The sequence below is a fragment of the Brachyistius frenatus genome, unplaced genomic scaffold, assembly GCF_029030835.1.
Source record: "Brachyistius frenatus isolate BFR_SWC_R1_liver_20210118 unplaced genomic scaffold, ASM2903083v1 Contig_20, whole genome shotgun sequence".
Lineage (NCBI taxonomy): Eukaryota > Metazoa > Chordata > Actinopteri > Embiotocidae > Brachyistius > Brachyistius frenatus.
This window is the reverse complement of record NW_027210619.1, coordinates 5,648,629-5,672,978: the sequence shown is the minus strand read 5'-3', so window position 1 is coordinate 5,672,978 and position 24,350 is coordinate 5,648,629. Positions and strand designations below refer to the sequence as shown.

Below are 24,350 nucleotides of genomic sequence, written 5' to 3'. Positions count from 1 at the left end.
GTACTGTATATACTGTGCATTTTATATTTATATTTTTTTTACTGCTATTTACTGCTATTTTATTGCTTTTCTATTATTCTATTCTATTCTATTCTATTATTTTATTCTATTATTTCTATTATTATCTTATTGCTTCTGTATGCTGCTGTAGTGAAAAAAAATTCCCCTTGGGGATTAATAAAGTAACTACCTACCTACCACTGGCTTTAATTTGACGTAAAACCTGTGCGTAAAACTTCAACTTTCTCCTCCCAGAACAGCCACGCGGGGGTGCGGGGGTGGAGGGGGGGGGGGGGGACTCAGTTTCCCGTGCGCCATTGCGGCTCCCCCCCCCGCCCCCCTCCCATCTCGCGCCTTCCCTCTTGTCTCTCCTCGACCTGCTAGCCGACCGTCGGTGTGTTGTTGTTGAAGCAATGATGGCGGCAGCGGGATGCGGATCAGCAACCGCGGCTGCCGTAGGAGGCCAAGGTGGAACCGCCACAGCCAGAGGTCGTTTCCCCGGTCGGCCTTGGTCATCGCGCAGTCGTTTGCGCTCCGAGAAGCGATGGCAACTCGGACGATCGGGCTCCGAAGCCGATGATGTGACTAACGGAGGGCCAAGGCCCGCGAACCCGGTCCTGTCGTTAAACGAAGACCAGTCGCATTTGCGCTTGCTCGGGATAGAAGCGAGCCACAAGACCCTCGGTCAGGCTGGATACAGCTCCAGCGGGAGCGAAGAGGTGAGGTCCCAAACCGACCCAGGAGTTAGTATCTCTATTTCATCTTCTCACATTTTATTTTATTTTTATTTTATTTTTTTGGTCTGATCGTGAAAGTGCGAGAGTGAAGCGGCTGTCCGGAGCGGAGCGACTGGTTTCAGTGCAAATGGTTGAAATGTCAACATCCTTCTGCTGCGGTCGCTTTTCAGCGTCAAGGCTCGCTGAGGCTAAACGGTACATGCTAACGGCTGTTAGCACAATGTAGCTTCCCACAACATTGAACGAACAGTCGTAACGCAAAAAAAAAAAAAAAAAAAAACACACACTGCAGCCAAAAGCTCTCCAAGTTACATCAGCAGTGTCCCTCCAGCTGCTCGCGTGGAGGTTAAAATACGAGTACATGCGGTACTTTTTTTTTGGATGTGTGTGGATATTTATATATTTTTTTAAAAGCCAGTGAGCGAGGATGGTAATTTGTAAACACGGGGGTCGTAATGATTTAGCGGGCCACGGCTAGCAGCTAGCTGGCTAATAGCGAACACAAAGAACGGGAAGGCTAGCGCCTCCGTCCAGGACGCACGGCGGCTAAAGCGCTAACTTTTCTGTTTCCATACGCTGTCCAGAGTTTGTCTCCTCAGCAAAGGTTCGTTTCATTTAGACACAACACGCACATCGCTATAAAAAAAAAAAGTAATAATAATAATTAAAAAAAAAAAAAACTAAGCTAAAGCAGTTTTAATTTTTTTGGCTGTTGTAGGTTTTTTTTTTTTTTCTAGTCAGAAGTGACTTTGAATGTTTTGGGTAGAATAGGATGGCTCATGTTAAACACGACAGGTTTGAATGGTGCTGCAGGATTGTGTTGGTGCACGCTTGAAACGGAAAGTTCTCCAATACACATGTAGTCACTGACGTCTAATTCTGATTCATAAAATTAAAAAAAAGAAAAGTGGATATGTTTGTAGGCTGTCTGCGGTCTCAGTTGCAAACATGAGGGAAGACGTGCAGTAGTTGTTGAAGGGAATCGTAATTACAGACCGTCATCTCCCTGCAGATATTTTTTTTTTAAATTTTAAGGTTATTGGATGTGTTTGTTTTAGCTGTGAGATTCCAGGTGACTTGTACCTGCATCATAGAAACAGCCAAATGTTTTTTTTGTTGTTGTTGTTGTTTTTCCCCCTGATTGTTACTAATGCAGACCGTGTTCATATCGTATTTATTACAACACAGAGGTGAATGCAAATACTTGGGTTGAATGAAAAAAAAAAATTAAACAATGAGCCTGTCACAGATTTCCCTAAAATTGCAAGTAAATGATGTGCTTTTTCTCCTAGTTGAGTTTCAGCGAAAATCCCCTGGTACAATATGCTAAGATCCACTTCCACTGTTTTTAAAAAAAAATGTATGTGTGTTGATAAAAATCAACATGAGGCTGAAAATGATCCATTCTTAAGTGTGAACATGCAGCGAAAGTCATTGTTCTTCATCAATTTGTTACTTGGTCTGTTTAGTGGGCATAATTAGTGCTAATGACTACAAAGTTTAGTTATTGTGTTTACTGATGGTTTTAGCAGTTTCCAGCTGAGTGGTGTTAAGTGGCTTCAAGTGTTAATTACCCTGTTTGCTTTTTCAAGGGTGATGACTTCAGAGGATTTGAAGCTGAGAGAAAAGGCTCCAAAGCATCTGTGTTGTCGCAACAAAATTCTTCCAAAGGTAAAGAAAAAGCTATGACTGCATCACATGACATATTTGGTGTCATTTATGGACATCAACAAGTTAAAATTTAAATGAAGCATGAACCACAATATAAGAGTAGGTAGTTTTCATTCCCAGTCTTGTACTCGATGGAAGAGTAATGGATTTTGTAGTGTTAAATTTTTGTTTTGTTTTGTAGGTGATGCTGTCAACACAAAGTCTAAACGACAAAGTGAGAAGCTACCGCTTAAACCACCTGCAGTAGAGGCAGCTATCCCACCTGATCCTGAAAAAGATGTAAAACCTACGGAGGAAATACACGGCATATCTCTTGAAGCAAAGCCTGCAAAGGAGTGCAGGAAAAGCTTGAAAGGAAAAAACACTATGGATCGACAGTCCGCTAAAAGCAGAGCTTCAGCAGCAGCACCAAGGATTACTATAAAGTTGGTGGCCAAAAAGAAAATGAAAACTGTAAAGGAGCCTCAGAAAAAATCTGTGAAAAAGTTAAAGATAAAAGCAATTCAGGATCAGCCAAAAGCCAAGGACATTCAGGGTGACCAGATTTTAAGTGCTCATGTCAAATTAAAAACTGAACCACATGAGGATGAACATAGCTTGGAAGATAAAGGAGGGGGGACTGTACCTACAAGAAGGCGTGGGAGATCTGCTTTAAAGACAGCAGAGCCTGTGTGCCAGACTAGCGCCAAAGTTGTGGTTGATGACCAAAAATCAAACGAGAAAGAATCGACCGATCAACTTGACACCGTAAAGGGGAGTGGGACTGCAGAGCCAAAACGGAATGCAAAGAAATTAAAGCATAAGGAAACTGTGGCAGCACAGTCTTGTGAAGTTAATCAACAAGTGACTCGTAGGAGCAATAGAGTCACTAACCCACTTTCTAAAAAAGTCTCAAACAGTACAGCTGAACCAGAAAGTCTGAGCAAAAGTGATACTGTTCTGGCAGAGCCCAAGTCAGAAGTTTCAAGAACAGTGGAGGTCAAACCATTGGCGGGCAATGAAAGACGAAGGCAAAGCAGGAGGCTGAATAAAGATGCTACAGTGCCAGAAACCCAAGGTCCATCATCCAAAAAGACTGACAATTTAGCTGCACAACCCAATGAGGGTTTGCCTTTGAAAAACGAGGACATAAGTGTCCCAAGCTTAAAGCTGGTCAAGGTCAAAAATCCCAAATATGATGCACAGGCCAGTGGGAAGAATTCATCCCGAAAGAAAAAACGGAGAAAATTTATCTGGACTTTAACATTAGTGAAGGGAGGGGCTCAGACACAAGGTGCTGAAAACACTGTCAAAGTAACAGCAAAGACTGTGAGTGAGGTGAATCACTCCACTCTCTGTGACACCAGTGTCAACAAAAATTTAAAGGGAATGGATAAAACATCGAAACTGGATAGCACAGCCTCACAGGAGAGTGACAGAACGGATAGTAATGAGAAGGATCCCCAAAACGAGGCTGACGTGCCATTGGAGGAAAAGCCCACTTTACAGGTGGAAGTTGAAGTAGAGCACATAAGTGAAGCACCTCCTCAAGAAATCACTAAAACAGATTGCGGGAAAGTTGTCCCCCCTCTTCAGATTAAGAAGGTCTCCTCTCCTGGTAAACATAAAAGCTCAAAGCCGTCCTTCTTGATTCAGCAGGTCAGCCCTTTGCCTGAAAAGAAAGAGGATGTTCAGAAAGATCCAAGTGACGGTACTGAGGATAAAGCATCATGTTTGGAAGCTGAAGTCACTCCAACTAGGAGATTAAGGAGGAGGACATCAAGCCTTGATTCACCACAATCAAAATCTGTCAGTCTGAAGCCGGCGACCACCCAGAAACGCAGGCTTAGAACAAGTCCACAGGTTGAAGATACTCCACAGGTACACGTTGAAGATTCTTCTCAGGTTTCAACTGAAGATTCCAGCTCACACGTTCTTCCTGAAAACTCTTGTCATGCTTCGACTGAGGACCTGTCACAGGTGACCAGTGCGAACTCATCTGAAACTCTTGACAAGGATACCTCAAAGATTGCCGAAGATTCCCTGCAGGTGCCAGGTGAAGTTTCTCCACAGAAAGAGGTAGAGCCGCAGACTGAAGAGGCCAAACCATTGCCTGTGCCTTCCAAACCTAGAAGATGTAGAAATAATAAACTAGGGAAAAAGAAGTCTGTTAAAAGGAAGAAGACTGTTGTTTCTCCAGAAACTGCTGTCAACGCAGAGCTCGCTACAGTTGACACTACTAACACAGAGTCTGTTCTTAAAGAAGATACTCAGCCTTTAGTAACAGAGACGAGTCAACCAGAAGTGAAAGATTGCAGTGAGCCGGAGACCAAACAGGACACCGTGTCAGTGGAAGAAGAGCTGATACAGCCACCAGTAAAAGAGGAAACGGACATCCAGTTGATTGATACTCAACAGCCTTTGGTGTCAGAAAGTCAAGGAAGTGATCTAAACACAGCAAAGAAATCTCACAAAAAATTGAAAAAGAGGCGCAAAAATTTAATTGGACAGCGTCAGAAACACAGGCACCGGGGCAGTGATGGGAAGTTTGCGCCGCTTAATATATCTGAAGGTCAGAAGATTGTCGAGGGAGATGATGACATGTTCACCCCACTGGCAACTACCACCCCGGCCCCAAGCTCCAAACTTATCGGAGTACATAAAAAGTACAAAAAGAGACGGTCAGGTCTTCAATTTATTGGACCTAAAAGGCCAAAACCACAGTCCAAAATAATATCGAAGCTGATAGAAATTGGACTTGACAAAGATAGTTTGAAGCAGGAAGAAACTGACACATTAGTCGATGGGCATCAGGCAGATGTTGTAGATGCTCAGCCCGGTAAGTTGAAGTTTGTCAAAAACATCAAGCACTTCATTATGCCTGTCGTAAGTGCCAGATCCTCGCGAGTAATCAAGACCCCGCAAAGGTTTATGGATGACGCTGGAATGTCTGTATTGCCTCGAAGAAACTCTCCAAAGAAGGGTTTACAACTGGGCATGCAAATACGCCCAGGAAAGAAGCCAGACGATGGGATGGAGAGAGCAATATCTCCTATTCTGCCAATTGATGAGGAGGACATACTGAGTGAAGCTCAACTGGATGTCGATCTGTTTTCAGCTCAGGAACTAGACGACACCATTGATATCGCCGACAGCCTGTTTCCTGAGAGAAAAAGTGGCAAAAATGAAAAGAAAAAGTCCCTCCTGAAGAACTCTAGTTTCCAGTGGCATGTGCCAGAAGAGTCTAGCGAGGAAATGTATACACTGGATAAAAATCCAGAGGCCAAATGTGGGGATCTGTTTTTATCCACCCCTCTTGATAAGCCTCCAGAATTATCTACCGACCTCCTGGATGTTCAGAAAAAGAAGATTTCTCCTAAGATTAGTAAGCAAATGGCTCACCTCAAGATTTATCAAAGGCTAAAGAAGCCACACATCGGACTTCCCAAAAGCAAAAGCACAACAGAGCTGGATAGTGTGATGAAACCTCCTCAGCCTCCTGTTGATTTAGCAGAGGGACTTGATGACGAGGCCATGAGCATCAGTCTCAGGCAACGAAATACAAGCACAGAGAAGGACAAGTCCAAGCTCAAGATAGAGGACCTTGATTCCCCTGGAGTGGTGAGAAAGGTTTCTGTGTGTGTTAGGACTATGAACTCCAAGTCCCTCACAATTCAGCACGGTGAAGAGAAAGCGTTAGCTGGGATAGACACTGCCCAGCGTCACTCAGGTAAGAAAAGGATTAAAAACATCAGATTCATTATGCATGAACAAAAATTGGATTTATGACTACTGTATTACTTACTTTATTACATACAACGTACCAGAAATTGACATCTATTAATTTATTTCCACAGGAGAGTTGCAGCTGGAAAAGAAATCAGGCAGAGGTGCTGGCGAGGGTCTCGCGTCTGCGGAGAAGGGAGCGTCACAAAGAGCGCGCCTCGCCGGCGCAAATAAAAGAATGTTCAATCTCCTCAGGAAAGCCAAGGTCCAGCTCATTAAAATTGACCAGCAGAAACAGCTTAAGTCATCTGGGGTAAGAACACGATCACTAAAAGCCTGTTTTCTCTCTATATAGACTTAATTGTTCTTTTGTTAACTTAAGTCAAACACTACAGGTGAAAAGGGTAAAAGAAATTATAATTTCTAACTAATAGATATCACCATGATAGTTTCTCAGTTGATTACTTATTTTAAGACAAATATTTTTTTGTATTACAACTTTTCTTAACTAATGAAATATGCAGTAATCTGCATTAATGTCTAGAGCACGAATATGAACATTTGATAAAGCCAGGTTCATACGTGTTGATTAATTTTGTTCACATATTAGAGTCAAAGTTTGTACAAAGGGAATTTGGGGAGTCTTTTATCACTCCATGAATCAGGAAATTGCTGTCAGCTATAATAAAAAAAAAAAATGTGGACATGTTTTTAGGAATAAAATGTTATGCTAAGATACTCTATGAATAAATAAGTACAAATATGAACATATCACTTGGTGAAAACCTTTAGATAGGATATAGATAGGATTGAAAGTGGGAATTTTTGGCTGTACTGCAAAATTAAAGGCTGTTTTGTCAAATTTAGTTGTTTTTTTTCTCATACTCTGAGTCAGAAAATAGCACTTCAGGGGCACACACACCAAACTCCAGTTTTATTGTTTTCAATATTCGGAAAGTATTTACACAGAGGTTTGTTCATATATCATTCTGCACTTGATTTAGATAACATTTTATATGTGCCAACTTTTCGTGAACTTAGATCAAATTTACAGATAAAAATGCAAAAAACTAGTCAAATCAACTCCTAAATGTGTAGTTTCAAAGGTTTCTTCTCACAATTATGAAAGGAGACATTATGCATTCAAAAAAGCCCCAAATCTCTACTGACCATTGCATTAAAAAAAAAAAACATGTTTTTCCTTGAGTGTCTCCCTTTACCTTTTATGTACTAAAACCTGTTATTGAGGAAGAAAACCTATAAACAACACAAGTGTTTTGAATGATGCGGGATGTCTTCTGAGGCTTGTATTGATGCCTTGCTTTTGCCCATCAACTCCATAGTTGCTGTCTGGCCCAGCTGGAGCCAGGTCCCAGGATATGACCTCTAAGAGACAAAGGAGGAAGCAGAGGGTGCAGCTTGGGTCTGATGTTCCTGTCAAGACAGAGCCGCCTCAAGGACAAGTAAGTGTCCAAGTCAATAGGCCCGACGGGGGAAACGTTGATCCGACTTCAAATCCTGTCTCTGGTTTTTCCCAAATCTCAGCAAAAGAAACCCCATTCTGTTCATTGTACTGATATTTATTACCAGTAATTAAATAAAAAATGTGCCTGGTGTGAACCCCACCCCCCCCTTTTTTTTTCTTCTTCTTCTTCTTCAGCAACAGCTCATCTCCCCACTGTGCCAGGAGTTTCGTAGAGCAGGAGGTCCGCGCATCAAGCACGTGTGTCGTGCTGCATCTGTGGTACTCGGGCAGCCTCGAGCCTTGGTACCAGATGACATTCCCAGACTTAGCGCCCTGCCACTGCATGAAAGATCTGGCATTTCCCCATCAGCTGTCACTAAAGGTAGATATGACATGACTGACAAAACTATCTGGATTTGCTTTCTTTGAATGTTCCCGTAACATTTCTTGTGACTCCAGTGTGATTACTTGGTGGCAGGATGGAGTAGATTGAAGCTGGAGCGGTTTGAGTCTTGTGATTGAAAATGTTTTATATTGCTTGAAATCAGACCAGTTTGAATGCAATTGGATTAATTTATAATCATTGCATCGGTCTTGTATTTACTTCCGTTCGGATAAGATAAATCGAATAAAATGTGAACGTGTCGGTTTCTCAGTTCTTACTCTATTTTTGTTGTTGCAGATGTTGGGTCTCCATCAGAATCAGACAGTCCCGGGCTGTCCGATCCAAAGGTCACCAAGGTCAAGAAGCCGTCAAATTTTGTGAAACGGAAAGGACTCGGGCCGTTTGGGTATCGCTCTCGGAGGTGTGGAGTATGCAAAGGCTGCAACCACGAGGATGATTGTGGCAAGTGCATGAACTGCCTCGACAAACCCAAGTTTGGTGGTCCCAACACCAAGCGGCAGTGTTGTGTGTAAGTTCACTTACTTACTAGTTGTTGTGGAGCACAGGACAATGTTCAGAAGTAAGGATTCTGTTCTTTTTCTAAAAGGTATAAGAGATGTGATCAAATTGAGGAAAGGAAAGCACGCAGATTAAGTGGAAGAACGGCGCCCAAAGGTAATTTTTCACTTCAGCATGAAAGCTTCATGTTGCTAATACTAACACTTTCATAACATTCAGTCTGTCAGCTACAATGCCACCTGTGTTTTTTGTTTTTAAGGTTCCTCTAAGCGACGGCGATCCTCTCTCAGCGGGGGTCATTCAAGCAATGACGAAGGGAACGAGGGCGCTGTGGACTCGCCATCTGGTCTCCAGGGTGACGGCCACAGTCCGTCAGTAAGGAAGCAGCCGAAGCGTGTTGTGAAACCCCGTGTCTATTTTGACCTGGTAGACTATGACTCAGATCTAGATGACAAAGCTGTCTCAAGCTCTGCTTCACCAGCAAGGAGACGGGGTGCTGGACCTCGTTTCAGCCAAGGTAAATATAAATTTAAGAGACCGTATGAGATACACAATCTCGTTTAGTATATTTAATAACACCACGGATGATTAGTATCTGTTTTTGTATGGTGTAAAGAAGGGGTTTAAGAAAATATCAATACATTTGTGTATCTCGGTATTGCTTTGTATTGATTCTCAAAAACATTGAATTGAATTTTAATCCATAAAATTAGGTGTAGAGATTTGTGGCAGCCGGTAGTTCATTTTATGCCGTGTTTAAATATCTGAGCAGAATAAGTAGCATATACCTTAACAGTTTTCCTAAAATTTGATTTAAGACATTTGCAATGTATTGCTTACAGTATGGCAATATATCCCAGTATTTATCATATTGCAGACACTTGCCCGTACACAGCTCTTTAACCCCAGCTCTAAAACTGCACTGTATAAAGACATGTTTTTAAAGTTCGATATTATTTTGCTGGGAAGCGGACTCAGCCTTGTCATGATGTGTTTCTGTTTTTTTTTTTTTTATCCTGTCCTCTGAAGACTTTGTGTCACTTGATGGATTCTTGGGAGACATTTCAGATGATGAGGTCAGGCATCGAAAGTCCAGTTCACATCGTGTGCCACCATGTCGACGCAAACCTGAGAAGGTGGGTAATGCTGTGTTCGATCAGGGGCACAACTTTGTTGCAGTTTTGTTTTGTGTTTGATTTGCTATGTCTCGGCTGTCGGTCCGGGGTCTATTGAAGGTTCGCAAACAAGGCCAACAACGTCTGCTGTCCAGCTTTGGCACACTGAGTTATGCTTCACTAAACATGACAACATTTGAGGAGGTCGCTGTTGTAATTGCGACAGTAGCAGACAAAACAGAAGCTTCGGCAAAAGTCAGCTGCTGATCTTGCCCCATCTCCTGATTTACTTGCCCCACCATTAATGCTCTTAATTGCTTTCTGTGAACTTGACATGTGTCAGTGTGTATCCATGGTGACATGACATGTGTGAAAGCATAGTCAAAAGCAAATGAAAAAAAAAAGCGCCACATAAGTGTGTCCGTTACTGCCCACATTAAAGTTCTGGTTGTCACTCAGGGTCCTTTGGAGCAGACTCCTCCAAGTGTCCTGGCTGCACTGGCCCATGGGTTTGAGCAGCGAGATGTTGAGTCTTCAAAACCTACTCACAAAATCAGGGTTGACTTCAAGGTATGTTATTTTTTTTTTTACAGTTGCGTTACATATATTTTAATATGAACACACTTCTTTTATATGTTCCCGATGTAGAACAGGTAGTGATGTAAATGTAGCTATTTGATGTAAAGTGATATTTGGAGTTAAACACAAAAGTTTTTATATTTGTTTTCCTCAAACATTATTTATTCCATAGATGTAGTCACACGTGCAAGAAGCTCAAATGCAATTCACTAGTTCAAACAATACTATCATTTTTACCCAATAGAGGTCAGTGTTTGTCTCTAAATCCCAAAATGACTTCATTGCAGTATTTGGTTAGAAGCATGTTTCTACTGATCTTTACAAAGATACATTTTAAATGTTTGACTTGACATTACCACTTACCTCAAAATTTAAGATGTAAACCCACCAATCAACTGTCCCATCATAACTGAAACAACAAGATAAGAATATACATACTGTATATGTCATTTTTTCTTTAAATGGACAGTTTGCCTGACAGAATACTATGCGAGCAGTCTTTTCTCATCTATTATTGTCTCGTTGCCAGGAGGACTGTACTTTGGAGAACGTCTGGAATATGGGTGGTTTGAGCATACTGACCTCTGCACCGCTTATGCCACCTTATGTCTGCTTCCTTTGTGCCAGTAAAGGGCAACATGAGGTAACTGCTCAATATTTTCCGCTCAGTTTTAATTGAAATGGTTAATCTGTTTCTTTGTCTTTGATTCTACCACATATTCATAAATTGTTAACTGATACAGTTGTACATTCATGTTGAACCTACTTGTACACATGACACCACATGATACAGCTGAAAAAAGGAATTTCATCATGTTATACATTATTTGAGTGCCATTTTGAAATTAAAGTCTTGTTTGTTTTGTGAATTTCTTTGTACAGATGCTGTATTGCCAAGTATGCTGTGAACCTTTCCACCAGTTTTGCCTTGAACCAGCGGAGCGCCCCTCTGAGGAAAACAAGGAAAACTGGTGCTGCCGACGCTGCAAGTTTTGCCATGTATGCGGCAGGAAAAACAAGCTCTCAAAGGTACAGACAGCTATTTTGACTTGTTTTGTTTCCTCGCCATGAATGTAGTTCCGTCTGTTGGCTTCACGTTGTTCGTGTGTTCCGCAGCCTTTATTGGAGTGTGAACGCTGCCAGAACTGTTATCATGCTTCCTGTCTTGGACCCAACTATCCAAAACAAAACAAGAAGAGGAAAGCCTGGGTAGGTTTCTTGGAAAATGCAAAGTCATGAATTAGAATCGTGCTAACTTCTTGTACTAATATGATGCACTTTGTGCAGGTTTGTATGACATGCATCAGGTGTAAAAGTTGTGGTGTCACACCTGGCAAGAGTTGGGACACTGAGTGGAACCACGACAAAGGACTCTGTCCAGACTGTTCAAAGCTCTATGAACAGGGTGAGGGGAGACTTTAACTTTTGAGAGTACATGTGTGTTTCATTTGGTGATCTTGTCAGTTACTGTATCCTGTATATCGTTTGCATCTTCCAACATTGCCTGTATGATGAGGCTAAACATCCTTACATTTCTCTTTACCTTTCTCATAGGTAACTACTGTCCAATCTGCTTCAAGTGTTATGAGGACAATGACTATGATAGTCAGATGATGCAGTGTGGCACCTGCAACCACTGGGTACATGCCAAATGTGAGGATCTAACAGGTGAGTTTTATTTGTCATCTTTCTGGATAACTTGCACTTCCCGTAGTGCTGCTATTATTTTTATGTAAAGCCCAGCTTCACACACATGCAGTATGCTCACCTGATCTTGGGGAATTTCTGCTTTCTTTGGAATACAGTAAAAATATTGTATTGTGTGTAGATTTTGGATACAGATACATTTCGCTAAATCTCCACCCTAACTCCCGCTCCTGTAAAATCCATTTCAGATGAGCTGTACGAGATCCTGTCCAGCTTGCCAGAGAGCGTAGTGTATTCGTGTCGGCCGTGCAGCGTGACGCAGCCCAGTGCCTGGAGAGAGCTGCTCTACATTGAGCTCAGGGCTGGGGTGGAGAAAGTGCTAGCTTGCCTGCTTTCCTCCACCCTCACCCAGCACCTTGTTACATGCTCGCAGGTAGGAGACTATGCTTCCATTTTTATGAATCAAACGCACATGTGACAGATAAAGTCCAGTTTAGACCAAAGACTAAATCAGAACTATTTTAGAAGATTGCGGGGAACTGTTGCAGCAGTGTGAACTGGATGGTTTTAGCTCAACTCAAGTCAGCTGACAAGTGCTGCCAGCAACTCAGTTTGTCAAGTTTTCAGTAGCAAAGTTAGCTGGTCATGTTATTTACAAAATGTCAGGTGATCGAAATTTCAGAGTTAGAGAAGACACCAGCTCCTTGAAATGACAGAACTGCTCCAGGAGAAATTGACAAAAGGGGAGATCTCCTGTCTTAGATGTATGGCATTTGCCTTTTTTTTTTTTTTTTTTTCTCTCCATCATTTATGCTATTTGCATAAGCCCTTTGGGTATTCCATTGAAGCACCAATGGGGGGCTCCAAATTCCCTACCCTTTAAAAAAAAATTAATATTTTCGCTGTTTCATCACTACACAAAATTCAACTGTTGCAAGTAACTCACTATCATTATCCTCATTCACGTTTTAAGACGCTACACGTTTATATTCAGCCACAAAAAAACCCGGAAAAACAGGCAGTTAAAACAGAAGTACAGAGAGTTGTTGCTTTGGAGATGTTACATCATCTTGTTTAGTTGTTTTGGTGTAACCTGGCAGGTTTTGTAAAGGAACGTATCCACGACTGAATATACCTATGAAATAAAAAATGTCAAATATGCTTTGGTTTCTGTTACAGTGTGAAAAGTTGGTTGACCCTGACAGTGGAATAGAAGGACAGCCAGCCTGTGACCTGCGAGCTGTGGGCAAGAAGTTTGACAAAAGCCTTTATACTACATTGGTGAGAATATAACCTCTTAATAATGTCAACACTTAAGCACTTTGTGTTAATTGTATGGAGCTTTATAGCTTTTAGCTTTAACATGTCAATAAGAATTGAGAGGTATTTTAAAGGAAAGAAAACCGAAATGCTAATATGCTTGGGATATTAGGATTGACATATTTATAGTGACACTGTACCTCAGCAAAGACGGTGCGCAGGTGAAAAGGATGTTGCATTAAATACTGTCGGACATATTCGGAAAAACACTTAGACCAAGAAAACGAAATTTCCTAACGCTTCTACTCAATTTACTTAAGTTTTGAGCTATTTTTTTTTTCTTTCTTTTTTTTTTTAAGTTTGGAAGCTTTCAGAGCCACACATCTGATTGGTTCTATGAAGTAAATTTACTCCAGTTTCCACTGTTACACATAGTATTGTAGGATAGTGGTTTCATGCTGTTAGGAATTGCTCCAGCTGTCGTTTGGCAGGGCATCAAACCTGTTCAGTGGTAGATGACAAAAAGCTCTGCAACATAATTGATTGTTGTTCTTTTAATAGAAAATGTTCCATGAAGATGTGGTTCAGGTGGTGCGAAAGAGGCTTGAGCAGGAGGAAGATCTTCCAGAGGAGAGGAGACCCACTGCACTGGCACGCTCTTACTACTTAAAGGTGCTGTATGGTCAAAGAGGGTTAAGGGGGATATTACCCAGAGCTACCCAGTTATGTAATTGTTGTAGAAATGCAGGTGGGTTAATTGATTAATGATTTTTCTCTTTAGCTCCTCGAGGAGGTATTCAATTGGTTCAACAGCCAAGACCCAAAGGTGTGGAATCCTTGTACCAAAGACTTGCCCGTGTGAGTAATGGTTACCATTTACTGGTTTGTATACATGTGTCTATTTATGAATTACTCTGGTCCAAGCCAAAACTAATAAAGTGCATGCGATTCTAACACTCTAGATGTTTAAAACGCACTAGCAGTCTTATCATCTTATGTATTTAGCGTGCTGTAGACCTACTTGTTTATCTGTAGTTTCCAAATATCTAAAGTGTTTTTTTTGTTTTTTTTAGGGGGATGGTGTCCCATGCTGTTCATCCTCCTACAACGGAGCATGTTTATGCCCAGTGGCAGGAGAGGGAGGAGCTCTCGTGCAGGGCTCCACTGGGGCTCCTGCTGGAGGACAATGGACAAAACTTGGATATAAAGGAAGAAGAGGCAGTTTCTCCGTTGTCTGGGGAGCCAACAAGCCTGAACCACTTCAAAACCAGCAGGGCTGTTAGGCTGAAATTCAAAGGTAATGCTGTAGGTTCAGGAGGGATGTTGAAATGAATGAATGAATGAATGAATGAATGAATGAATGAATGAACGAACGAAAAAGAACTGGCTATTCGTAATTTATTTTTTATCTTATATGTGGAGTTTGGGCCAACTAAGTGTCTACTTTTGTACACTGATACAGGTAAAAGAGGCCGTCTTTCAAAAGCGGATCTTGACACTGGATGGTCTAAAGATGATGAGAGACAGTGCTCTTTGTGCCAAAAATATGGAGACCTTAAACCTAATGTAAGTAAAGCATTACACATGAAAATGATATATGTTGTCAACTCATTTCACTGCTTGTAAATACTGGATATACGGCTTTAGTTGTTTACTCACTGAACTTGTTTGTCGTTGTTGTTCAATAGGAAGCTGGCAGGTTACTGTACTTGGGCCAGAATGAGTGGGCGCATGTCAACTGCTGTCTGTGGTCAGCTGAGGTGTTTGAAGAGGACAATGGCTCTCTGTTACATGTTCACAGTGCCGTCACAAGAGGGCGTCTGATGGTTAGTATTTAATCAACCTGATTTTGATTACTCGCAAACCTGTAAATAGAGCCTGACTGACCAATGCTGGTACTGATATTTGAGTATCAATACGTCTGTCTGGCTCTGCTAACTGCTTGCTGTTTCTTTATTATTTTGACTCAAACTTAACATTTCACTCTTCTGCCCCACTAATCCTAATCTCGTTAGCGATGTGAACGCTGCAACCAAACGGGAGCCACAGTGGGCTGCTGCCTGACATCTTGTCAAAGCAACTACCACTTCATGTGTGCCCGCTCCCGTCAGTGTGTGTTCCAGGACGATAAGAAGGTCTACTGCTACAAACACCGACATCTCATCAGTGGCAGGGTAAATTCTACGCTTCCACCTTGTCTCGTCGGATGTTGCAACAGTTTAAAGGTTTATAATTTGAGTCTGAGTTGTTTTCTTTCTGTGTTTCACTTGCTGTTCAGATGATAACTGGTCAGGAGTTTGAAGTGAACCGCCGGGTGTACGTGGATTTTGAGGGAATCAGCCTCCGCAGGAAGTTCTTGACTGGGTTGGAACCAGAATTGATCAACGTGATGATTGGTAGGTCGGTTTCTCATCATCGATGCTTGTTTCTTTTGAACTTTGGTAAACTAATAATTGCTATTCACATTGTCACTACATAGGTTCCTTACAGATTGACAAACTAGGTGTCCTGTCAGAACTTTCAGCAGGCAAGGGAAAATTGTTTCCTGTGGGTTTTCAGTAAGTTGCTTTTTTTCTTTTTAAATATAAATGTGTGAATAAATCATATTTGCAACATGGACTGAGAAGCATTTCTAAAAAAATATATTTTTCCTTCGTCAGGTGTTCCCGCTGGTACTGGAGTACAGTTAACCCATCGCGCCGGTGCAAATATACATGTACAGTCCGAGAGGTCCGGCCCATTGTCCCAGAGAAGCCTGTTGAGGAGATGCCTGATCGAGGAGACAATCACACCATTGCTCACAGCCCCCGTCCGCTACCCGGTGTGTGTCCTAATAGTGAAAAACCACACTACATTAGTAAGTGATCTCCTGCAAATTAATATATAAAGGTACCTATTGTTTCATAAGCTGTGATTATGAATCTTCAGAATCTAAAGCCCAAGAGACTGACATGGCAGAATCCCAACCTCCAGCGGAAGAAACCTTTGCCCCAGGTCCTCCACTGAAGTCAGATAACGGTGCAAGGCCAAAGATTCCCAGCTATCCCCAACCCAGGAGACCACCAGGAGGAATGTCCCGACCCCTGCCATCCCCAGGTAAAATATAAACTCCTAACTGTTTCTTGATAATGATAATTATCAACTGATAATTATTTTTATCCACTAATAAACTATATGTGAATCCAATCAAAAGCTCACAAGCCTTGAGCTGCTAATTACTTCTGTTTTTGTCTTAGGAGTAACCCAGTTGAAACCCCACCACATATTGACCATAAGTGATCTGGAAGAGACTCGAAGAGCTCGTCGCCACAGCCCACACTCACAGCCCACAGGCATACGCACTCACATATCCCCTCCCCCTCTGGGCCCTCTGACTGGACCAATCACCCTGCGTGCTGGAAAATCTTCCCTTCCTACCTCCCCACTGTTCCCACTTGGTGCTACAGACAACCTGATAAATTCTCCATCGTCCCGCCCAGTTGGAGGTAGAAGTGCTTCCTCCGTCCGATGCCCTGGGAATACAATAACTCATTGTATCTCGCTCTTCCCTCAGTCTACCTGGCAGGACAGTGCCGGGAGCTTTTCCACTGCAGGTCTGCCCTTCTCATCATCCATGCAACATGTACCCCGAACTCGATTGTCATTTGATTTGAGCCAGTCGGACTCAGTCGAGGTGCCGCACAATTTCTTGGCTTCACCAGAGCCTGAAGATGTCTCGCCAGCAAATGGTACATCGCCCCAGGGGGACTTAGACCAACAGAAGGATGAAGAAGAGTTCCCCTACAGTTCATTTCATAAGGATCCCAGCATGAGTCTGGGCCAAGAGATGCGGACAGAACTGGAGATTGAAGAAACACCCCTGAATGAAGGTGTGGCAATGAACTGTGGGGGGCAAATAGTGGTGGAAGGTGATGATCAGGAGGAATTTTGGGGAAGAGCCCAAGAGGTACACAAGAAGAAGACCCTTGTTGCCAATCTGCCACGGTCTGCGGCCTCAGCCAGGGATGATTTGGGCAACACATCCTCTGATGATGATATGGAGCACTACTTTGACTTTTCACGGACAATAGTCAGCTGTCCTACATCAAAAGATCATTCCAAGTCTCCCTCTTCTCCTATGGCTCAGCTGGATGGGGTAGATGATGGCACAGAGAGTGATGCAAGCATAGCGACTAATGATGATGCTCAGAAAGTTGGTGGTTCTAGTCAAACCCAGATACAAGCCAAAAACCTAAATAATAAAAATGTCCCTGACACAGAAACTACAGTCGGCCCCCAGTGCCCCAAAGCATTATCCGATGATAAGAAAAACAATTCTTCATCAGTCGCCATCTCCGTTGCCAGAATAGGTCCTACCTATAGTGCACCCAATGAGCCACCTAAATCCCATGACGCCAGTCAAAGCTCTGACACTCCTTTAGCAGATCGGGAGACCATGCGTTCTGCTCCAGTTGATGCCGCTCTGCCTAATTTACTCACAAAGGTGCCTGAAACGTCATATTCAGGGGAGTTATTGGTAGCTTCCAGTTTAGGGTTGGCCTCTGAAACGCCTCTTGTCCTTGAGAGATGTGACACTAACCCACCATTCACAGAGATGGTTCCTGTGCTGCAAGGCACACCACCTGAGACCAAACAGTCTGAAACTTGTAAAGCCCCGAACTCGGAGCCTGACAGCAGCCACTTTGCATCATCAACCGAGGGGTCTACTGTGTTGCTGAACCACGTAACATCGGCTACGATGGAGCCGTCATTGGCAGATTCTTCTGATACTAGTCAGGGCTCCCTGCTGAGTCTTCTTCAGCCTGCTCCTTTAATGTCTGCAGGTGTGCAAAACCCCTCTCAAGGCCTTGTAGACTCTATCCAGATGTATTCTTGTTTACCAGGTTTCAGTCAGCCTTCTCTAACAAGCATTACACTTCAGCCAGTGACGGTCACACAAGAGTCAACGACCCTCCCGGCCATGGAGCCGTTGCCCACTAAACTGACCACCCTGAGTCCGGTTGAAGATGTGACACAAACACTGCTAAATGTCACCCCTCAAAATGATCCAGTGTTATCAGCTACACTGAGTACTGGTTCCCCAGCAGGAACTTGTGGTACCGTCTCTGTACCTATCTACTCAACGCAAACACAGCCATTGGGTTCTACAGCTGTCACCATTGTGTCTTCCTCTGCTTCAGTATCATCTCTTTCTGGACTGTCGACACACTGTTCAGTGGCTCCAACACCAGTACAAACCAGCTCGGCCCCTGTGATATTAAATGGTTACAGCTCCTCGTCTGTGCAGAAGGAAGCCACATCTGGTCACACAATCTCCATCAACTTCTCTGCACCCAGGCCAGCTATAGAACCTCAACAGCCTTTGGTATCCCAGGCGTTACCTGGTCACGCCATTCTTACTGTGAAGGAGGTGGGAGGCCCAAATGTCGATCCTACACCACATGTCCTGCTGGTGAACCGCCTTGGGCAGATCTTTGTGAAAAACCCGGAAAGCAACACTTTCCAGCTGCCCACTCCCAACTCCCCTTCCTACAACTGTGTCACTCAGATTGCCAGCCTTTTGCAGAGCAACGCACTGTCAGCCACACTGGCAGCAGCTGGCAATATGACTCCTCCACCACCTGGGGGCAATGCGTCGACAGCAGTTTCTCCGTTGGTCACACCTGCAGTTCAGAGTCCAGCCACGGTTACGCAGCTGCTCACTCACAACAGCAACGGTGGAGTGGCAGCGGTCAATGTGAAAAAATCGAGAAAAAACCCCAAAAAATCTAAAGATGAAGCTGCCACAGAGTTGAGAAAACCAAAGAAGAAGAAGGATTCCAATGCCTCCCGAAAATCCAAGTCATCCAAGGCCTCAGAACAGCCTGCTGTGTCAACTGACAATAATCCCATGACTCCTGGTGAAAGCGCCCAAGCAATTATCAACCAAGCAATGGCGAGCAATTACACACCCAAGTGGAGTGGTCTTCGAACAATGAGCCCTTCCTCACTGGTTTTGCCACCTGGCCTCTTAATTGAACCAGAGCCACCAGTGCCGCCTCGCTCTCCGTCACCAAAATCAACACCAACTCCCGCACCCCGCCCTCGCAGCCACGTCCGCATGAAAAGAGTTTCTTCGCTTTCAGACCGCATTGTGACAAAGAAGTCCAAAGTTGATTTCCTAAAACCAGAGCCCATCTGTGAGGATGAGGAGCGTCGCAAACCAACCTTCCCAAGCATCTCCAGCAGGGCGTCAGGAGTTCGCATCAAGACCCCAACAGTGAAAGGAGTCCTGAACCTGGACGAGTTAAAGGAGGAGCATATAAGCGATTCTGATAGCTCGGGGTAAGTTTTTTTGTTTGTTTGTTTGTTTTCTTTTTTCTTCTTCTTCTTCTTCTCACGTAGCACTGGAACTAAAACTACTTATTACAGTTGTCCAGAGCCAGAAGGGAAAATAGTCATGTTGTTTGTTCTGGCTGAGCAACAATGCAAAACCACGAGACATTGCATGAGAAATGATTAACGAAGATGATTGTCGCGGCTCTTCTACAATGTTAGATGTAGCCTTCTTGTTTGAAATGGAGCTAACACAAGAAATGGACTTTGAATACACACAAGGAAGAGTTGTTAAGAGCTGAAGCTTTGCGTGCTTCTTTTGCATTCCTGTTCTTGTTTTGCAATATTCACAAATGATGTAATTTATTCAGTGATTTGAGTTCAACGTCCATATTGAGCTGACTCTCATGTTTTATGAATGAATTTGGTTTTGGTTTTTAATAGACCAGACATCAGTTTACCAGTTGTGGGTACTGAAGTGTAGATATTACATATGGGGACAGTTTTTACACCTTGTGGATTTGGTTACAAATGGAAAGCGTTTCATAAAGCAAAACCAAACATCTATTAAGTTCAGAAGTACATATTTGTAGATATGGAATTGATGTAGTTTTGTGTTTGAAAAGCTTTTGTGCTCTTCATATTTTTTTGCAGATCGGAGCCTTGGAATTACATGTCTCAGGGTGAACAAGGCAAACAGCATGCTTGGGAACCAGTGGGACACAGCACCCTGACGGACTGGAAGAAATACTCTGGTATTCTTTAGTTAAAACTGTTTAATCTAATTATTTCTGTGACTTGGAAAACAAATTCTTGCTTGGAACTTCTTTTGCTTCTGACCTCTTTCAGTTTGCTCAAAATGCAGTTATAATCATTTAAGAGTAGCGTAACAGACGGGCTGCATGAATTGTGTTGTGTCAGGTGCTGCTTCTACCTCGGATGATGAACCAACACCGTCTGATGAGCACGAGGGATGTCCGACTAACAGAGACCAGCCACACTTAAGATTTGAGATAACCAGTGACGATGGTTTCAATGTGGAGGCAGACAGCATTGAGGGTGAGGGGCGATATTGCATCGGAAAAATATTCTTCAGAAGCCTCCAAATGACCTCAAATCTCCTGAAAATAATTCAACAAGTTTCCTGATATGACGATTATCTAGCAATTTACTGACAACTAGTTCTCAACTCTTCCTTCAGTGGCTTGGAAAGCGGTGATCGACGGGGTGCAGGAGGGACGAGCTATTGCGAGGCTGAGGCCTCTGACGTTTCAGAGGATCACTGGCGGCCGTATGCTCGGTCTGGTCCACGACGCAGTGGTGTTCTTGCTGGAGCAACTTCAAGGAGCTCATCGTTGTCAACGCCACACTTTCCGTTTCTTCAAACAGTTCAGCCAGGAGGATGATCTGCCGGTCAACCCCAGTGGCTGTGCCCGCTCTGAGCTCTACCTTAGGTATGTTTAACAGCTACACTTCTTTGGAGCTGTGTTTCATGAACACAATAAAAGTAGAACTAATGTCATTTTCTCTGCTCCAACAGGAAGTCTACGTTCGATATGTTCAACTTCCTGGCTTCTCAGCACCGACAGCTTCCAGACATTGGGCTTTATGACGACGAAGAGGATGAGGTGCTTTTGAAGTCTACGAGGTCAGGCGTCACTCACTTACCTGTGAATGTTTCTTGGGTTGAAATGTCGTCTTTTAAAAACATCTTTCTCTTAGAATATATATTTTTTTTTGCAACGTAGCATTTAAACATAAACTTCAACGATTACATTAAATGCAGGGATATTTTTTTCAACAAAATATGTCTTCACCTTATTTCTTCATATTTGAACCGTTCACACCATTTGCTTTAGTACAAAATACTGTTGTGAATGTTTTGGTGGAATCAATTTCTGCTATTTCACTTAGACGGGCTACTAGTTTGGAGTTACCGATGGCCATGCGCTTCAGACATCTGGAACGGACATCCAAGGAGGCCGTAGGAGTGTACAGGTAAGCCACGTTTGTGGAAAAGTTGGATGAAAAAGAATTGTCAGTAGAAAATACGAGTAGTTTTTTTTAGTTGTTTAAACCAAGTGGAAGTGGCTCATGTCTCTGATGTGTTACGTGCAAATAAAAAGTTTTAGTATAGGGAAATTGCGAGTGTGCAATGGTAAAAACGGCACTGAAAAAAACCCAAACACTCTGCAGTCATGCTGGCAGCTTTACCATCGTAAAGTGTCAACTTTTACTGACTATAATTAAACACAAATCGCAGCTGAAGCTGATGGGAACATGATTAGTTTTGCAAAATATGGGCGATAAACCAAAGCAGTGGACGACTTGATTGCTATTAAAAATGTAATATTTTATGCTTCATATACTTTTTAATTTTAAAGAATGATGGGGAAATCCCATCCAAAATTGCGATCTGCTGGACTAATCGTGGTTTATCATCACTGTTTTCGGCATCCCGCCGACTGAATTTGTGACCTAACCAGTTCGGACCTTTGTTCGTCTGTTGTAGGTCTGCTATCCACGGGCGTGGTCTGTTTTGCAAGAGGAACATTGAAGCAGGGGAGATGGTTATTGAATATGCAGGCATCGTCATTCGCTCAGTGCTCACAGACAAACGGGAGAAGTACTACGATGGCAAGGTTTGTCGGGCTTCTCTCTATTCCATCATTTTCAGTCTAATGTTGGGGAATCAATCCACAGTAATCGAGATGGGTTAAAGAATGCACCAATAGGTCTCATTTTCTGCCTGCACAGGGTATTGGCTGTTACATGTTCCGCATTGATGACTTTGACGTGGTGGATGCGACCATGCACGGCAACGCAGCAAGGTTCATCAACCACTCGTGCGAGCCCAACTGCTACTCGCGGGTGATCAACGTGGAAGGTCGGAAGCATATCGTCATCTTTGCTCTTAGGAAAATCTACAGGGGGGAGGAGCTCACCTACGACTACAAGTTCCCCATTGAAGACGCCAGCAACAAACTCAACTGCAACTGTGGGGCCCGGCGATGCCGTCGTTTCCTCAACTGAGAGATCCCTCGGACGAAATGGGGGAGGATCCTGTTTACTAGTAAGCCTTAAATTAAGGTGGCACTGGATTGGGCTCGGGGAGGCTGCGGTCTTTCTGCGCAGCAGGGGAATTAGCCACTATTTGACTGGCCGGAAAACGTGTGGCTGGTTACAGCTGATATGTGGACGTTGTGTGGGTCAGAGAATAAGAAGAGAACCAGCAATCTTAACTTTTGAAACTGGGAAAGTTTCTTGCCTCGTACATGTTCACAATGTACGTCTGCTTGTGAAGAGTTCACATGTAGAGCTGATGTCACCGCAGCAGTGATCATTGTGGAGGAAAAGGTTTTGGTGTTCATGACAACAGGACATTTTAAACCAGCTGTTTAATACGTGGGCAGTTCCAGGATCTTTATGGATGACGCCAACAGAATTTTTTTCTGATACACACATCAAAGCCTTATCTGTTTGACTCGTGGCAGAGAACCTATAGCTAAACTTTGAGAGATTCCTTATGTTTTATTTGTTTCTGGGGGGATATGTCTGTCTAAAGTACACTTATAATCATGATCGCTCCATCCTCCAGTGACAGGAACATTATAGCACCCATCCGTGCTGTGGTGAAGTCAGTTCTTGAGCCATACATTCACCCAAACCTTTATTTTACCTGTATTTTACCTTACATTCGACACGTTGGTAACTTTTTTCCTTTTCAGAATTCTTTTATTTGTTGTTGTGAATAACAAAACAACCACGGTGCTAAGCTTTGAAAGCTTTGTCTTTAGTTGGACTTTGATATCTTGCAAATCAGGAATTGTTTAGCGGTTTATTCACCCTGCTGAGATGATGTACCTTAAATTTATGCACTCTTATCTTCATTGGATTAGTAAGTATCTGCTAAGTTTCACATTCAACATCACAGATCCGCTATTTTTTCCAGACTCTTCTGGTGTTAAGTTTAAAATAGATGGTTGCAATGCACTGGTTTCAGTCAGTAACATAGTGTCATACTTCTCACAACAGAAACATGTCATGAAGACATGTTGTTTTTCCTTGATTTACCGTGTATGTAGCAAACACTACCCAAGCCAAAAGTGCAGATTTGTGGTGAATATCATTTTTTTTAAAATATATATTTTATTACTCTCACGGCAGTTGCTCATCACCTATGGCAATAAAACTTTGCTGCCCTACAGTTGCACAGAAATAACCATCAAACACGCAAATTATCTTCATCTTCGTAAAACCTGCTACAGTTTCTCTTAATCAGGAAGAGCACTGGTGTTAAAGCGATGCTACTGAGTGTGTACGTTCAGCTCCTGCACCAGGCTAGTGGAGAAGACGGTGCACAGACTTTCTAGATGTTGCTGTTGCAGAAAACAGTCAGCCAGACACGGAGCTGACAGGATGCATTCAGCACCTTTAAAAAAAAAATAAAAAATAATGTTTAATGTTGTTGTAAGTTGATGTTCAGTGCTGTCATTGACGAGGCTTTTTGAATTCACACACTGTTCAAATTGTTAGTTATATTTATTCATGTTTTGATTTATATTTTTAATGGTAAACGGTTGTGCTGTGTATAATTGGTGGCGGTGTAGTGTATTCGGAGATTTCCCCCCATTTGTATCCTTTGTTTTGTTTACAAACGATGTACTTTCTTTCACTAATTTACTTGAATTTTCGTTTGGGGCAGTTGTGTCATGCATTTTAAGCCTTTATGACAGAAATTGTTCTAAAGCAGGTATTTTTAAAGAGTTTTTTGTTTTTTTTATTTAATTCTTTTGTTATGGTAGATTACTTATGGTCTTAGAATCAGGAGTAAAGTGAGAACTGTTTGCCTACTCAAGCCCACGATCTTTTTTTTTTTTTTTTCACCCCCTCTTTCTCCGAACTTGACATCAAGTTTTGTCTATATCTTAATCCCCTTTTCCTTCTTGCAT

General features: G+C 42.7%; 1 protein-coding gene across 3 annotated transcripts; it reads left to right on the top strand.

The window, feature by feature from the left end:
- Positions 1-389: 389 nt before the first annotated feature.
- On the top strand, positions 390-23,854 carry kmt2bb (lysine (K)-specific methyltransferase 2Bb). Of its 3 annotated transcripts, none has more exons than XM_069696241.1 (36): positions 390-719; positions 2,330-2,408; positions 2,590-6,117; positions 6,245-6,426; positions 7,457-7,576; positions 7,774-7,960; positions 8,261-8,492; positions 8,571-8,638; positions 8,742-8,999; positions 9,512-9,618; positions 10,057-10,167; positions 10,706-10,819; positions 11,059-11,205; positions 11,293-11,385; positions 11,464-11,581; positions 11,731-11,844; positions 12,072-12,256; positions 13,003-13,104; positions 13,645-13,755; positions 13,865-13,941; positions 14,157-14,380; positions 14,546-14,649; positions 14,772-14,909; positions 15,099-15,257; positions 15,362-15,479; positions 15,563-15,641; positions 15,744-15,940; positions 16,012-16,179; positions 16,320-19,407; positions 20,053-20,153; positions 20,320-20,457; positions 20,600-20,852; positions 20,939-21,046; positions 21,313-21,396; positions 21,911-22,040; positions 22,156-23,854. In XM_069696241.1, exons 1-36 carry the CDS (start codon positions 414-416, stop codon positions 22,429-22,431), a joined length of 11,604 nt encoding a protein of 3,867 aa, XP_069552342.1. In that variant the 5' UTR covers positions 390-413; the 3' UTR covers positions 22,432-23,854. The 3 variants fall into 3 exon arrangements, with proteins under 3 accessions (XP_069552342.1, XP_069552343.1, XP_069552341.1); XM_069696242.1 differs by having other exon boundaries at positions 390-743; positions 15,744-15,904; XM_069696240.1 differs by having other exon boundaries at positions 390-743.
- Positions 23,855-24,350: the final 496 nt, after the last annotated feature.